This window comes from Gallus gallus, chromosome 17, assembly GCF_016699485.2.
Source record: "Gallus gallus isolate bGalGal1 chromosome 17, bGalGal1.mat.broiler.GRCg7b, whole genome shotgun sequence".
In the NCBI taxonomy this organism is placed as follows: domain Eukaryota; kingdom Metazoa; phylum Chordata; class Aves; order Galliformes; family Phasianidae; genus Gallus; species Gallus gallus.
The window spans coordinates 2,915,493-2,930,198 of record NC_052548.1 but is presented as its reverse complement, the minus strand read 5'-3'; the positions used below and the strand labels follow the sequence as shown (position 1 = coordinate 2,930,198).

Sequence of the window (14,706 nt, the reverse complement as noted above, 5' to 3'; positions counted from 1 at the left end):
CCACTTCTGTTTCCTTTTCTCTTTCTCCTCGTACATTAAACCAACCAGGAGGAGAACCTCAGTGAATTAAAACTTCTCCCTCTGACAAGGCAGACGTGAAATGTTCAGCAGACATAAATAAATATGCTCATTTCAGAAAGCCTTTTCTTTGCAACCGCACATGCTGCATATTTATATCCAGAGGGAGCTGGCTATCTACTTCAAAGGCAAACACAATATCATCAACAAGGCATAATTGCATCAAACACGGGGTTCAACACAGCACAGCACACTGAGAAGCTGTTCTCAAGCCGTAATGTCTAAAACACTGTTTTCAAATATTGTGCTTTTCAGAATGGAGACATTATGGGACTCGTTTTTAGACAAATTGAGAAGGAAGCTGAAGATCCCCGCAGCAGTAGCCAGAGAAATCCAGAGAGAGTTGATTCACAGAGGGCGACCATAGGCAAAGAGAAGCCTGGTGAGAAGGCTTCCTCCTCCCAAGGGAAAAATTACTGATTTAATCCAAAATCCTTCTCACCACAGTTCCTAAAACCTGACTTGGGGATGCCAGGGAGCTCCAGGTCCCTCACCCCCTGGAGGTGCCCAAGGCCAGGATGGATGGGGCCCTGGGCAGCCAGATCTGCTAGGGGGCAACCAGCCCATGGCAGGGGTCAGGACTGGATGATCTTTAAGGTTACTTCAAACCCAACCATTCCATGACTCTGTGATCAGCACTATGTGTCCACATTACAGATTTTATGTTTTGCTGTCCTTACTGATGAAGATGCATCTTTTCTGCAACGAAACCTCAAGTGGTGCTTGTCTGTGCTAGATTATAGAGTTCTTTTCTGTCAGAATTCTCTTGGTGGAAATAAGTGCAAACAAATGGTGATCATGGCACACTTTATGGGACATAGCCTTCTATAGGGAACTGAAACTTAATTGATAGTCCATGCTCTGGGGAAAGGCACACGCCATGTGTCCATGTGCAGTATGACAAAACTTACTGCAATGTGGCACTGGAGTCCTTCCCATACAGAGAAGGAAAACTTCCAATTTAATTTGGAGATGACCATGAGGGCATGAAGTATGTCCTCTTATTCGCCATACCTCAAGAATACCAGAAATTTCTCATAAGGGTGAATAGCCAGCCCTTACAATAAGACTAAATAAATTCCAAGCCGCTTTGTAAAGCTCCTACTGTTCCCTTTTCAAAGCAGTCGCAGCAACATGGAATATCAAGTAGAGAAAGCTAATCAGAACAATTCGACAGCAGAAAAGTTAAAAGAAAAGACCACAGGAAAAATAAATCAATGCATACCTGCAAGGTTTTTACCCACCATTCTTTAAATAAAATTAATTTGTAATGTAATTAAACGTTCCCCCAGAGGGACGGGTATAATTGAATTACAGGTGCTTGGTAGAGTTGCAGGGTTTAACAGATCATCTCAGACTTCACTGCACTCCCCTCCTGCCACAGCTCACACAGCTGGCCCATTTCTGAGCACCTTCCATGGAACAACTTCATTAGCACTGGCTGCTTCAATCACTCTGCATCTCATCAGCCAAGCCCTGCTCCTCTGCAGTGAAACTCCCTCACCATGGATTTACTCTAAAGCCACTCCTAAACTCTGTCACTTGTACAGTTAAAGGCCAAGTACTTCCAGAAGCTATTTAAAATCCCCTGGTTTTGTAATATCCTGTTCTGCCTGTATCTAAAGGATTTGTGAACGAACCTTGGGCAGAAGAGTGCTTTCAAGGAGCGCTCCTCAACAGCTGAACTGCAGATGGGCTCATTCACAAATGCGTTTGGTGCCAGGTTAACCAGGATGGTTAACCAGGTCAGTGTACACAGGAGGGAGAGGAGTCAAGCCCAGACTTACCACAAAAGCAATAATGAAACAACCACTTAGTCCACACATGGCCCAGCGTACCTTAAGGCATAAAATTCCTTGTCTTCAACAATAAACTTTAGATAAGCAGAAAAGATTGTGCCAAAAAACAATAATATACCCCATGAAGCTGAGAACAACCCAATAGTAACGCCTGATCTTGGGTGGATGTTATCATTGGGTGAGTATTATCATTGAATTCTACAATGTCTTGGGTTGGAAGGGACCTCAAAGACCATCCAGTCCCAACCCCCTCCCACAGGCAGGGCTGCCAACCACTAAATCAGGCATCAGGTGAGGCTGCCCAGGACCCCATCCAACCCGACCCCCAGGGATGGAGCACCCACAGTTTCTCCGGACAGCAGTATCCCAGCATCAAGAAATTAAAGTATGCCAACCACATTTTTCTGACTGTAATTCACAAGTTGGATGTTAGGGAAATTAAATTTCACAGCTCCTGAAAGATGGACCCACCCCAGTCCCTGATTCGAGGCACAGCACAATTTCAACATTCCCTTCTTCTTGTCTGCAGCTGAGGTTGGTCGGGAGCCTAATTAATGGCTGCTGCACCAAACACAATTCCCACCTGGAGGGAATTTCATTATAATCAACACAAGCAACCCTAGCAGCTCCCAGATGAACACTGAGCAAAAGTTGCTGGCTCACAACTTTCTTAATGTCCTCTTAGAAATGTTACTGAGTAATGTGTTCCCAAAAGAGAGCTTGGAAATCTGTACTCTTCCTTTTTAAGCTGAAAGACTTAAAGTGTTACTTTTTTCCAGATATTTAGTCCTAATTCAAAAGGAAATCCTAAGCTTCACACTGATAATTACTCTGCCAATCTAGCTTTCCAACGTTAAATTTGGGAAACGAATAAGCAAGACTGATTTCTCTGTGTGGTCTGTCTTTTCAGTCTAAATCTTGCAAGAGAAACAGTTGAAAGGAGCTTCTGTCCTGCTCACACATTTCATTATAACTTCAGTCACCTGTCGGTATTAAATATTTCAGCAAACATTAATAGGGTGTTTTTTTGAAGTCAGAGCTGCTAGTGTTCCTGACCCCTTAGCTCTATAAATGAAAAACTTCAAAGTTTGCTCCTGTATAATAATGTAAGACCTGAAGATCTGGGTCTAGAAATATTTGAATATGTAATTTATATAGAAATCAATGAAAATTAGGTAGATAAGTAACTTTAATGATCTAAGCCACACTTATTAAGTCAGACTGTTTGAAATATTTTTTCCCCTAGCTTTTTTTCTCGCTTTAGAAGTTTTACTCATATTTTCAACTTGCCCCCCCCTGAATAAAGATGTGTTTCTGGCTGTTTGATAGACTCAGAGATGGGTGATGTTACAGCTCTGCCTTCCAGAAACAAACCTTCCATCCCCGGCCTTCCAAAGGCAAAGCTCATGGAGTCCCACTCTCAGTGTTATCCTATTCTGACCCGATGCATGCAAACAAATCTTCCAGCTCCAGTAGTCACAGCCTGCAATCTTCATCACAATAAAAGCTCTATCCACCATACTCCACTTCTTTTTTTAACAAAAGGCTTCATGAGAAACTCTGCAACCTCAGCGTAACACCACAACGTGTACAGCCATCCACTGATGTTCTACCATGAGACAGAACAACTGGCAATTAAGAAATAACAAGTCATACTTCAAAAGAACCTGTAACTGTCTGAAGCCTTACACTGATGGGTGACCACAGGAAACAAGCTAAAAATAAAGCTTTATCGCAAGTGCAATAAATCCACTCTGTGCTATTATTTCTATTGCTACTCCATGTACTTTCACAGAAGGGCATCCTGATATTTATCCATTTATTTAAGGAAGACACAATTATCAAAAAAAGCTCTTCTGTAAAGTTGCAAACAGTTAAGTAGAAGTAATTGCTAAAAGTGCATTAAATTAGCATATGATTCTGTATATGCATGCAGACGTTTTTCCTCCCAGGTAGCCTTGGTGATGGCACACACGGTCATCCCAGCACTGACAGAGCTTTGGGTTTGTCCACAACAGAAATACCCACAGATGCAGATCAGCTGCAAAGTGGCAAAAATTCTGCAGTTCCTCCTACAGAGCAAACCCTCCTTTGACATCACCAGATTAACACGCGGTTGAATCTGGAGTTTCGGGTACGGTTTAAGATCACTTTCCCACATCATCTCAAACCATGAGATGAGACTACTGATGCAGTCTTGTTCTGAAAGACTCAATGAAAATATGACTCAATAAACCTGCTAGAGCAATTCATTGATGCATTTGCCACCCTACTCTAGGGAGACCTAGGAAGCCACAAACAGACCTCACGAGGATGCGACACCCGTGCTGTGAGCAGCCAAAACACAAGACCCAGAGAGGAAAGGTGCAGGAGAAACCCCTGGTACTCACACAGCGCGGTGGTGAGTTTCTCTGGCTGATCATAGTGCACCATCGCGACGCAGAGCGTGTTGAGGGCAACCACGCAGAGCACAATCCAGTAGAAGCTCTGGGCTTTCACCATGCGCCGGATGAAGAAGCGGAACATTTTCTCTTTCCTCCTGAAGTAGGATGAGCTCTCATTCTTCCCACTTTTCAAACTGGCACGGGCAAAAGGAGACCCTGGGCAGTGGGGCACAGAAAGAAGAGTCACCACAGCACATCCAGGCAGGAGAAAGGCCAGAGGATGCCCATGGGCACACAGACCCACTCCCGAGCACCAGGCTGAGCACAAAGCTGAGCACACTGAGAATGGGCTGAGCACAGGCATCTCGCTTGCAATGACTTTGCGAGGGATGAAGGCTGAGAGTTTAGAACTTCATGGCTTAATACCCAGTTCCACCATCAGTAGGAATCGGGCTCCCAACTCCCTGAAGCTATCCTGAACATCCCAGCTGAACTCATAACCTTTAGGATCCCAACTGACTGCAGCAACAAGGTGTTGGGCATGGTGGTGTTTGTGCGTGGAGCACATCCCTTTGGAGCTGTGCAGCTGCCAACCGATCCCTACGTCCCCACTCAGAGCATCAGGCACAGCTAAGCCCTTATGACCAAACTGAGCCTTCTTATTTTACTCTGACTTCACGTCTCTCTGCAGCAGAGGGCTCGATCTGCCTCCACACATCGCGTTTTGGGCACCGCTTCTCATTTGTATCCATTCTGCCTTTATCAGCTACATTTCAAGTCTGCTCTGAAGCCTTGGAAGAGAATCAAATGTTTTAATAATAGCAAGCTGATGGAGGAAACAATTCCTAACATAAGCTCTCCCCCTGAGGTAGAAGCACTGTTGAAAGGAGTGATGGAAAAGCAATCTCTGGTCAGCGCTGAACTCCGTGGGAGTTCTTCTGCAACAGCTACAAGTGCTGTTACAAGCAGGGTAACTGGTGATGGCCACAGGCTGCCTGCTACCTGCTTCACGCTGTGCTCACGCTCCTCTGATTGCAAACCTTGTCTCCAGGCAGCTCAAGGTAAAGCAGCATGCTGTCGGCCTTCGCTGTCGTTGGCTGTTGCCTCCCAGTGGGTAGGACTGGCCAGGACACACACTGCCCTGCTTGGACCAAGCACCATGACAGCAGGTGACACGCACGGGCTCTCCTTGGAGATGGCTGAGTTACATGAGCAGAGTGTTCTGGCTGTGGCAGCCAAGTGATCCGAGCGCGCTCGTCGGCATTTCAACACCTCCAGTGATGGAATGGGTGAGGATCTCACCCTGTGTCATCTTGCAGTAACACCAAACACCGCAGTCATAGATGGGTGGTGACAGCAGGGAGCTGTGCTGCACCACGTCCCTACCAGCAAGCTCCATGCTCCTTTGCTCAGTTCTGGCCATCCACCAACATCCAAATGCGGGGCTGCTCCTGGTTGAGTTACGAATCAACTCCTTGCTGGAAAGCTCAGTGGGCTGTTGTTCTATTTGTTTGATTATCTTTCCTTTGTCGATGTAGAAACTAACAGTAGTAGTGCTCATCTGTTGTTTTAAGGCGATAAAATGAAATACGGGTTAAGAAATATTACTCAGCCCCAGGTGAGGCTGCACCTCGAGTGCTGTGCTCTTCATTGGGTCCCTCACTACAGGAAAGACATGGAAGCCCTGGATTGTGTCCAGAGACAGGTAATGGAGCTGTGATGGGTCTGGAGCACAAGTGTGATGGAGAGCAGCTGAAGGAGCTGGGATGGAGAAGAGGAGGCTCAGGGGAGACCTTATTGCTCCCTACAGTTCTCTGAAAGAACGTTGTGGCGAGGTGGGGGTCAGCCTCTGCTCCCACCTAACAGCAACAGGACAAGAGGAAATGGCCTTAAGTTGTGCCGGGGGGAGGAGAGGGAGGCTCAGGTTGGGTAGTAAGAAAAATTTCTTGAGAGAAAGAGTGGGCATTGGCACAGCTGCACAGGGAGTGGTAGAGTCACTGTCCCTGGAGGTGCTCCAGAACCATGGAGATGTGGCACTCAGCAACTTGTCAGTGGGCATGGAAGGACTGGTTGGGGTTGGACTTGATGATCTTAGAGGTCTTTTCCAACCGTAATGGTTCTATGATTCCATCTTCCAGGAAAGAACATCAGGCCACATTGTGTATTTAAACTGATTTAAATGTGGAAAACATCCTCTTTCCTAGAGATGTCTCTAGCACAGCATGGAGAGAGAGGAGCCAGCACTGACTGCTGCAGGCTGGTTAGTGCAGAGAAAAGTCAAAGAGTCAGGAGAAAATGAAAGAATAAATCTTAAGAATAACTCCAGAGAACACACTGGGAAGTGTTTACCGCTATCGAGCTTTATAATGCAATTATAAGGCTCAATGAGGTACTTGTATTTGAATTAAAGTGCAACGTATGCAGGCAACAGCCAGCAAGAGACCTGTCAGCATCTCTGCCCCTCTGGTCTGCATCACTTTGCACTCAGTAATTGCATTGTTAGTTCTTCCACAGTCCTTATGCTCTCATCAGCAAGACGCGATAGCTCAAGGAAACCATCCAAAAAAAAAAACTTTGCTCAAAAACATATTCTTCATGCATAATCACCCATATGATCTGTTTGTTTATGTTATGAAGTTTCAGTCTTTCCAGAGCCTGCAGAAGGATCTGCTTGCTTTATCCACTTCTTTTTTGACTTGTTCCATGAATCAGAATCAAACCCGCTTTTCCCCAGTGGATGAACGGCTCACAGGAGGCAGAAAGCACTGCTGTTATTTTCCCTGCCATATGCTCCCGAGACAGTTCCCAGCTCTGCACCAGATTATGCACGAGCCCAGATGCTCCGTCATCCGCTGCCACCTGAAAGGCTGAACGGAGAGATCTGTTTGCATGGCATGGGTGCCCAGAGCCTGGAGGGACTTGGATGTGACTGCAAAGATCTCATAACGGTCTCAGCCATCAACCAGAAATGACCGTTGCTTGTTATCCGTGCAGGCATCCGAGCAGCTCAGAAAGAAAATAAAGCAAAAACCACACACGGCTGCTGCAGTTTTGCCTTCCTTCATCAGCTTCTCTCATAGGATTGTCAGCAGTTTAGCCATAAAACCCTGTGGCAGTTCAGCAGAGGGTGATGGTGTCAGGAACACGCAGAGCCGTGCTCATTTACAGCGAGCAGGTCTTCATTTAAACAGGAAAAAAAAAAATCCAGCAGCAGCTGTGATCTTCTAAAAGGTTAATGCCAAATTTCCAAAGAGCATTTGAGGCACTCATGCTTGCAAGCATACATGGACACGTACTCTCAAGTGTACTGTTCGTGCTGCTACCCTCATGCATCCAGGATTTGCTGCTTCGTGGTATCTGGGGTGCCAAGACATTTCTTTGGAAGATAATGAGAACATCTGCTACTTCAGCAGCAAAACAAAATACAGACTCAAAGAACAGGGAGGGAAGTAAGCAAAACAACTCCAAAGCAGGCAAGGAGATGTCTCTCCAGCCAGCAAGGAAAAGACACAATTGACAGATGCCCACAGAACTTCCCTTCTCTGGAGTGCAGGGAGCTCCCATGAAGACCCCCATTGGCCTCCCCTGGCAGTGCCTGAGTGGGACCTGGACACCCAATAATTTGCAGGATGAATAGGACCACAAGAGCCTGACACACTTGTGTTCTCTGGAGCTGAAGTATTTTGGGTAGGACAAGAGGTTTTGATAGAACAAGAGATAATGGCCTCAGGTTGCACCAGGAGAGGTTCAGGTTGAATATTAGGAAAGATTTCTTCTCAGAATGAGTGGCAATGCATTGGCATAGGCTGCACAGGGAGGTGGTGGAGTCACCATCCCCGGAGATGTTCAAAAACTGTGGAGATGTGGCGCTGAGGGACACGGTCAGTGGGCATGGTGAGGATGGACTTGGTGATCTTAGAGGTCATTTCAATCTGAATGATTCTATGATTCTATACCAAATCTGCAGCAGCAATGGCAGGCTTCACAGGATGCCACCCCCTACACTGGAGATGTGTGGGCAATCACGTGGCTGTGCATCACCACATCTGCCTTTAGAAACTGGAAAACTCCATGAGAACCCTTCCTTAGGCAAGAATGAGGAGTCGAGGGCCACTGTCCAGCATTTCCCAGCGCCCATTCCTCTTGGCAAATCCATTCACTGCGCTGTAGTGGCAGATGTGAGTAAAAGTCTGTCCACTTCCTCTCCTCCCCACAACAGCTGAGGCTTAGCAGGAGCGTTTGACATATTTGGGTTTCATTAGCATAAATGAGCGCGTTCCAAGCTGAACCGCGGGGTGCCCGGCATAGCGTGGTATCTCCAGGCATTTGGGCTCTGTTGGAGGTGCAGCATGCAATAGCAGGGCAGCAAGGGGAGCGGGTGAAGCTGCAGTGCCTTTGGCTTTGGTAAATCAAGTGATTTCCCTTCTAGAGCAAGAGAGGCGCTCGTAAGAAACGGGACATGAATGTGTTTAGTTGAAGGTCTAAACCTGGGGGAATGCGAAGCCAGTACTCACCAACGGAGCAAATGTCTGTGAAATGGTCCTCACCTTCTTCAGCATGAATCAGGTCGTTTTTGCTCTTCTTTATTGCAGCTCTTTTCAACACTGCGTACAAATTAAAGAGAAAACACCCTGTGAGCTTTCAGAGTGGGTTCGCTCTCCCCCTCCCTTCTCTCTCTCCATGGCCAGCACTTACTGCTCAACACCAGCTTCAAGCTCTCGCACAAGGGCAAGCTGGAGCAAATCGGCCAACCCACAGCCTTGCAGGGCCTCTGCATGCCTCGATGCAGGGCAGTTCTTCACTTAACCTTCTAGATCCTGAAGGCTTGCCAAGCACAGTTCTGCATGCTTACACAGAAGCAAGAGGATGGGGAGGGTCACTGCAGCTGCTGGACCTTTTAGCGCAGCAGAAAGGCTGGGCAGGGTCACTGAACCTCCCTGAGCCCCCCTGGGTCATGAGATGAGTGCTTCCATCCATTAAAAACATTAATGCTGTTTACAGTGTGCACCATTAAGAAGTTAGCATTTACAGGGCTGGGGTACAGCTTACCGCAGAGCGATGCCTTAAGCAGCGAAAACACTATGGTGAAAGCAACTGCTGCAAATCAGTGCACGCACTCTTAATAGCACCCACTGCACAACCCCTTCCCTCTGGGAACGTCCTAGCTCTTTGAGAACACACTTTGTTCAACTGCATCTTTTATCGGGAGGGTAAACATCGCTGCATCGGTTTACACGAAGGAAGGAGAACCGCAGCCTGAGGCTGGGAGAGGTCTGCACTGCTCACCCAGCACACACGGGGAAATGCAGGATGCTGGGCCCGCCACCACCTACCTGCAAACCTCCAGAACTAGCAGAGAAAAAAATACGTTGACACAGTTTTGTCGCAGCTTCAAGACATACAGGAACTAAGCACCGCTTGCTATCAGCAGTAAGACACCCCACGGTGTGGTGATACGGACTGGTCAGGAGGCACACACAGCAAGCCCACGCACTCCACAGTGACTGACACGGGGGTGGGTTCATACAAGAAGACCCTCTCGCCCTACACCGGTTTTCCTGCCTTGCAGATAGATGATTCCTTCCTTCACAAATTACTGCTCGTGTCACCTCGAGGGAGCCCCCAGAACACCTCCCAGGTTCAGAGACTCGAAGAACAGAGAATACTCTCCACCCGCTGTGGTAACCTGGATGTAATTTTTACAGATAACCTCTTCTGTTATCTCCTTCCCCACCCAGCAGTAGGGCTGGATCCTCAGTCCCAACAACACCAGACTTAAGCTCCTTCAGGCTGCATCTCTCCCAGTAAATTCCAGTGTGTCCAGGGCCATCCCCAGCAGTGGAACATAACCAACCCTGGGAGTAAAGTTTTACAGCACTTGTTGGCATAAAATGACCACCTCCTTTATCTTCTTTCCCCCCACAGAAAGTTCTAAATTTAGCAATTAGAGTCATAGAATGGCTTGGGTTGGAAGGAACCTCAGTGATCATCTAGTTCCAACCCCCCTGCTGCAGGCAGGGTTGTCAACCATCAGATCAGGCTCCAGATCATGCTGCCCAGGGCTCCATCCAGCCTGGCCTTCAACAGTTCCAGAGATGGTACATCCACATCCTCTCTGGGCATCCTATCCCAGCACCTCACCACCATCTGTGACAAACTTTCCCTTGACATCTAATCTACATCTCCCCTCCTTTAGTTTAAAACCATTCCCCATCTCTACAGATATACTTTGGATGCAACATTCCCATGTTGGAGGCTGAGACCATTTCCTAGCAGAGAGGTGGGCTGCTCCATATCACAGTTGCCCTTGAGGCTGGGAACATTGGCTTAAGCTTACCAGCAGGGATAAACCTTGGTGTACCTCTGTATTCTACGGCCTGCACCCACCTCTAGTTTGCTTACAGCACTCAACTCGTCAGCTCTTCCAGACGCTCATTGCAGCTCAAGACCACAAGCCCTGGCTATACCCACACACCACCGCACACACTCACACACACACAGAAAGATTTGCCAAGTGCACCTCAGCCCTGACTTTATTCCAGCCCCGGGTCCTCCTGAGCACAGGTCACACAGCCAAGCCAGCGGCCGGGTATGGGTTGCACTGGGAGCCACCGAGCTCAAAGCAAGGAGCCAAAGCAGGTGGGGAGCATCGCTGGTGACCTGGGTGCTCGGGGTGAGGGGGATGCACTGCCCCGCTTGTGCCGCCTGAGCCCCTGATGATTTGCAATCCACTCACTGTTGTAGCTGCTGCCGCTGCTAGTCTCTGCCGGTGCCGTGCCTTGTTGAATCGGCCCTTCCGAGGCGGCCCTCCCTGACAGTGAATGGGAGGAGAAAAAAAAAGAGGGGGGAAAGGGAGGGGAGGGGAAAGGAGGAGACATGGGAGGACGAAAGATGGTCAGAAAAGGGAGAGGGAAGAATCTTTAACTGAACTTTGACTGTCGCACCCTAAGAGCTCATCGGTCTCGAGGCACAGGGAGAGCGATCCCCGCATCCTCGCTGCACTGTGTCCAAAGCTCCAGCCGGCCTGACAGCTAGGGTCTCACGTCGGAAGATAGGATCACCACACCCTGTTATGTCTTACTGCTTACAAGTAACAGGGGTCTTAGTCTCTTTGTCACGTCCGTTGGAAACCTCGGTTCACAGCCCTGCCTTCTCTCAGTCAATGCATTTCTCTCCTGGCATCGCCCTGCAGCCTATCCCCAGGCACAGCCGCCTCTGCTCGGGGCAGGTGCCCCCACCACACTGTGGGCCCCCAGGCAGTGCAGGGACCGACTGACCCCAAGGGCAGATCCCCATCCCAGAGTGGTGTCACATAACTGCTCATCATCCATCTGCAACCTCAAAAAGGCCCGGTACGGGAAAAGGGACTCTTTAGCCCGACTTATTCCAAGTGCATGCAAGAGCGTGTTCCTCACACCCTTCTGGTTGCAGCAGAAAGCCATGTCAGCATACAGCAGGTGAATCTCTCGTGTTGCGGGAGGAAAAGCACACAGCAAAATGACCTACCGTCCAGAGGAGATTTCTCTTCCGCGTTCTTGTCTTCCTCAGCCAGCATGACCTCCTCTGTAAGGAGAAAAACAGCCAGGCTCAACCTCAGATTTATCACATCCGCACTCTAAAAACAGCTGAGCTGGGTGCAGCAGACCTCTGTCTCAGCTGCCACCAGCCTTATCTCGTTGGGTTATCCAGTTACACCAAGCCTGTGGAGGAAGAATGGTTCACAGAGCTGTTTTTGTTACCCTGTGCTCTTCTTGCACAGGGAAAGAGGTTAGCCTACACTACTTACAGCATTCCTCCATATCTCCTTCTTCACAATGAGCCATCCACTCCAGTTTCCTCACCAAGCTATCACACACAAGGGATTTCTATAGAGCAAGAACACTTCTCCAGCCCCAGTCAAAGCCAAAGCCAGAGGGGGTCCCTCTTCCCCATCCATATTGGAGACTCCAAGGAGTGAAAGATATTCTATGGCCATTACCACACTTAGATCTCCATCAATAAGACCAGGAACTTAACCTGGAGAGAAGGGATCCATGTCTCACGGCACAGGGTGACACAAGTAGGGCTGTGCCACACTGCAGGGGACAAAAGTCACCCAACAGCCATTGGATCAAATATTTATCAAAATAAAATCAATGGCAGGGCTGCCATAGCAGAGTTCAGGCTGGCACAGTTCAAAGAGCAACACATGTGAGATGCCACCATTGGCTTTCCATTCCTGTATAGTCTCCAAAATACAAGTTTATACTTTCCTACACTACAAGAATTCGGAGAGCACTGGAAAAAAAAAATAATAACCCACCACCCCTCAATCAGAAATGATTCATTTCTATCTGTGTGAAGAACCAGCAAATTTCCCAAGGTTTCACAATGCAAATGTCATCGCCCAAGTCAGTTTGCAGCACACACCACACACTGCACCAACACTTGAAACCTCACAGTTCATATGGTCTGAACTGCAGATTTTAGCTTGCTGCTGTAAAATTATGTAAGGGTTTTCTAAAGGATGACCTGAACTGTACAAAATATTGAATTGGCAGCTGGTAAACTGTATACTTCCTTCTATTATTAAAAATGACAAATTCTTCCATGTTTGGCAGAGACGTAATTTAGGATCTTACTAAGAGATCTGACACTGCATTCCTACAGAACTTTACTCAAAACCCCATTTAAACCAGCCTAGATGGAAGGCTAACTACAAAAATAACAGCAAACCACAGCCAAACATCAAAGTGTGAAGCTAAAAGAGCTGTCTGGAGGAATACTGGAGGGATCAGCACTACCACACAAGTCTTATATAACCTCTTTATTAATCATCTGGGGGAGAGAGAGAATGAATGATACATTAATAAGACAGCAAATTGAGGTGGCTGGAAAATAATATTAAGGACTCGGGGAGACAAGAAACCTAAGCAGAGGAGAACCAAACAAAATGCAAACAAATGCACCAAAGACACAGAAGAGGGGTGCTGGGAGAGGGTTAACAATGTCAACTGAGGTGCAAATCTGCACTTTAAAAGGCATGAAATCCGGAAAGAAGGAAAGAAGGAAAGAAGGAAAGAAGGAAAGAAGGAAAGAAGGAAAGAAGGAAAGAAGGAAAGAAGGAAAGAAGGAAAGAAGGAAAGAAGGAAAGAAGGAAAGAAGGAAAGAAGGAAAGAAGGAAAGAAGGAAAGAAGGAAAGAAGGAAAGAAGGAAAGAAGGAAAGAAGGAAAGAAGGAAAGAAGGAAAGAAGGAAAGAAGGAAAGAAGGAAAGAAGGAAAGAAGGAAAGAAGGAAAGAAGGAAAGAAGGAAAGAAGGAAAGAAGGAAAGAAGGAAAGAAAAAGAAAACAATATAATTTGGGTTTTATTCAGAAATTGCTTGGTTGGGTCAGACAACTGAAATGGGCTTTGTTTTAGATGGCTCAAGAACCTTCTCTCCCAAAGCTCAAAATCAAAAGGTACTTCTGAAGCCTCGCCTAGGGGAAAGCTGCAGTGTTCTGGGGTTAATAATACAGAAGGAGTTAACAGAATTAATGACAATTAATAACAAACGTGGTTGCTCTAAAACAGAAGGAATGCTTGGATAAGATGGCCCCTTCCCAAAGGCAGCCAGACAAAAGGCCTGCAAATAGGATGCACGAATACAAGCTAGGCGGTAGGACTGCTGGGAGCAGATGCACGGCCATGGAGGTGGTGGGTAATAAAAGTAATGAGCTAGCAAAGGGCAGCAGGTAGGCAGCTTCTTAGGAGCTACACCAGATAAGGGCAGTGCAAGAGGTATCTGTGTAAGGAAGATCTCAGCCAGACCTGGCATGCCTGCTGGTCAGTGCTCTGAGAGTTGCTGTCTTCCATCACACCATGTTAAAAGTTATTTAATGTGCTCCGTTAAAGAGCGAGCCTGTTTGCTTAGGTGGAGGCTCAGTTCTGCACTCAGCAGTGCAGGAAGAAAATCACTGTATTGGTTTCTTTCAGAGATCTCTGCCTGGGTAGGAAAAGAGATTATTATTTCTCCTGTTGCTGAGTGGCCTCGTGTTTTGTGTGTTCCTGTAATAACCAGTCATGGCTCTTCTCCACCCATTGAGCAGCAGCTGGAGAGTAATCCTGAGACTCTACATTGCCTCTGGGGCCTGTGAGCTGCACAAATATCATGGCTTGCAATGCGTACTGGGACCTTCTGATGTCCCAGTGTCACCTGTGTGCCCACAGCCAGAGAGATGACAGATTTAATCACACTGAGGTTTCAGAAACCAGAATGGCACATACCAGCAGGACCTGTGAATGTGCACGTAACAGTTTGATATCAGTGCATTTTCACCTAAGAAATGCAGAGTCCTGAGATAACTCTGCAGACCAGATGAGCCCTTATCCCAAATCCAAGGCCATTATCTGATCCCTGACCTATCTCCCTCCACAGACATTCCTCATCCAAGGTTCAGCTCTGCTGTCACTTTAAAATAACCAAAAAC

The 14,706-nt window shown here is 47.3% G+C and overlaps 1 protein-coding gene across 23 annotated transcripts in view; it reads right to left on the bottom strand.

Annotated features, from left to right (window-relative positions):
* Positions 1 to 14,706, bottom strand: part of CACNA1B (calcium voltage-gated channel subunit alpha1 B) — a 260,207-nt gene that overhangs the window by 106,258 nt on the left and 139,243 nt on the right. For 12 of the 23 annotated variants that reach the window (XR_001464423.4, XM_015279262.4, XM_015279261.4 and 9 more), the window contains exons 9-12: positions 11,768 to 11,824; positions 10,998 to 11,072; positions 8,776 to 8,865; positions 4,268 to 4,477 (exon numbers count right to left, since the gene is read on the bottom strand). Coding sequence is in view for 22 of the 23 variants with exons in the window: in XM_015279262.4 (XP_015134748.3) it covers positions 4,268 to 4,477; positions 8,776 to 8,865; positions 10,998 to 11,072; positions 11,768 to 11,824 (432 nt within the window). In the remaining variant the exon portion in view is untranslated. The remainder of the gene's footprint in view (positions 1 to 4,267; positions 4,478 to 8,775; positions 8,866 to 10,997; positions 11,073 to 11,767; positions 11,825 to 14,706) is intronic. The other 11 variants (XM_015279269.4, XM_015279273.4, XM_015279272.4 and 8 more) reach the window with 3 other exon arrangements.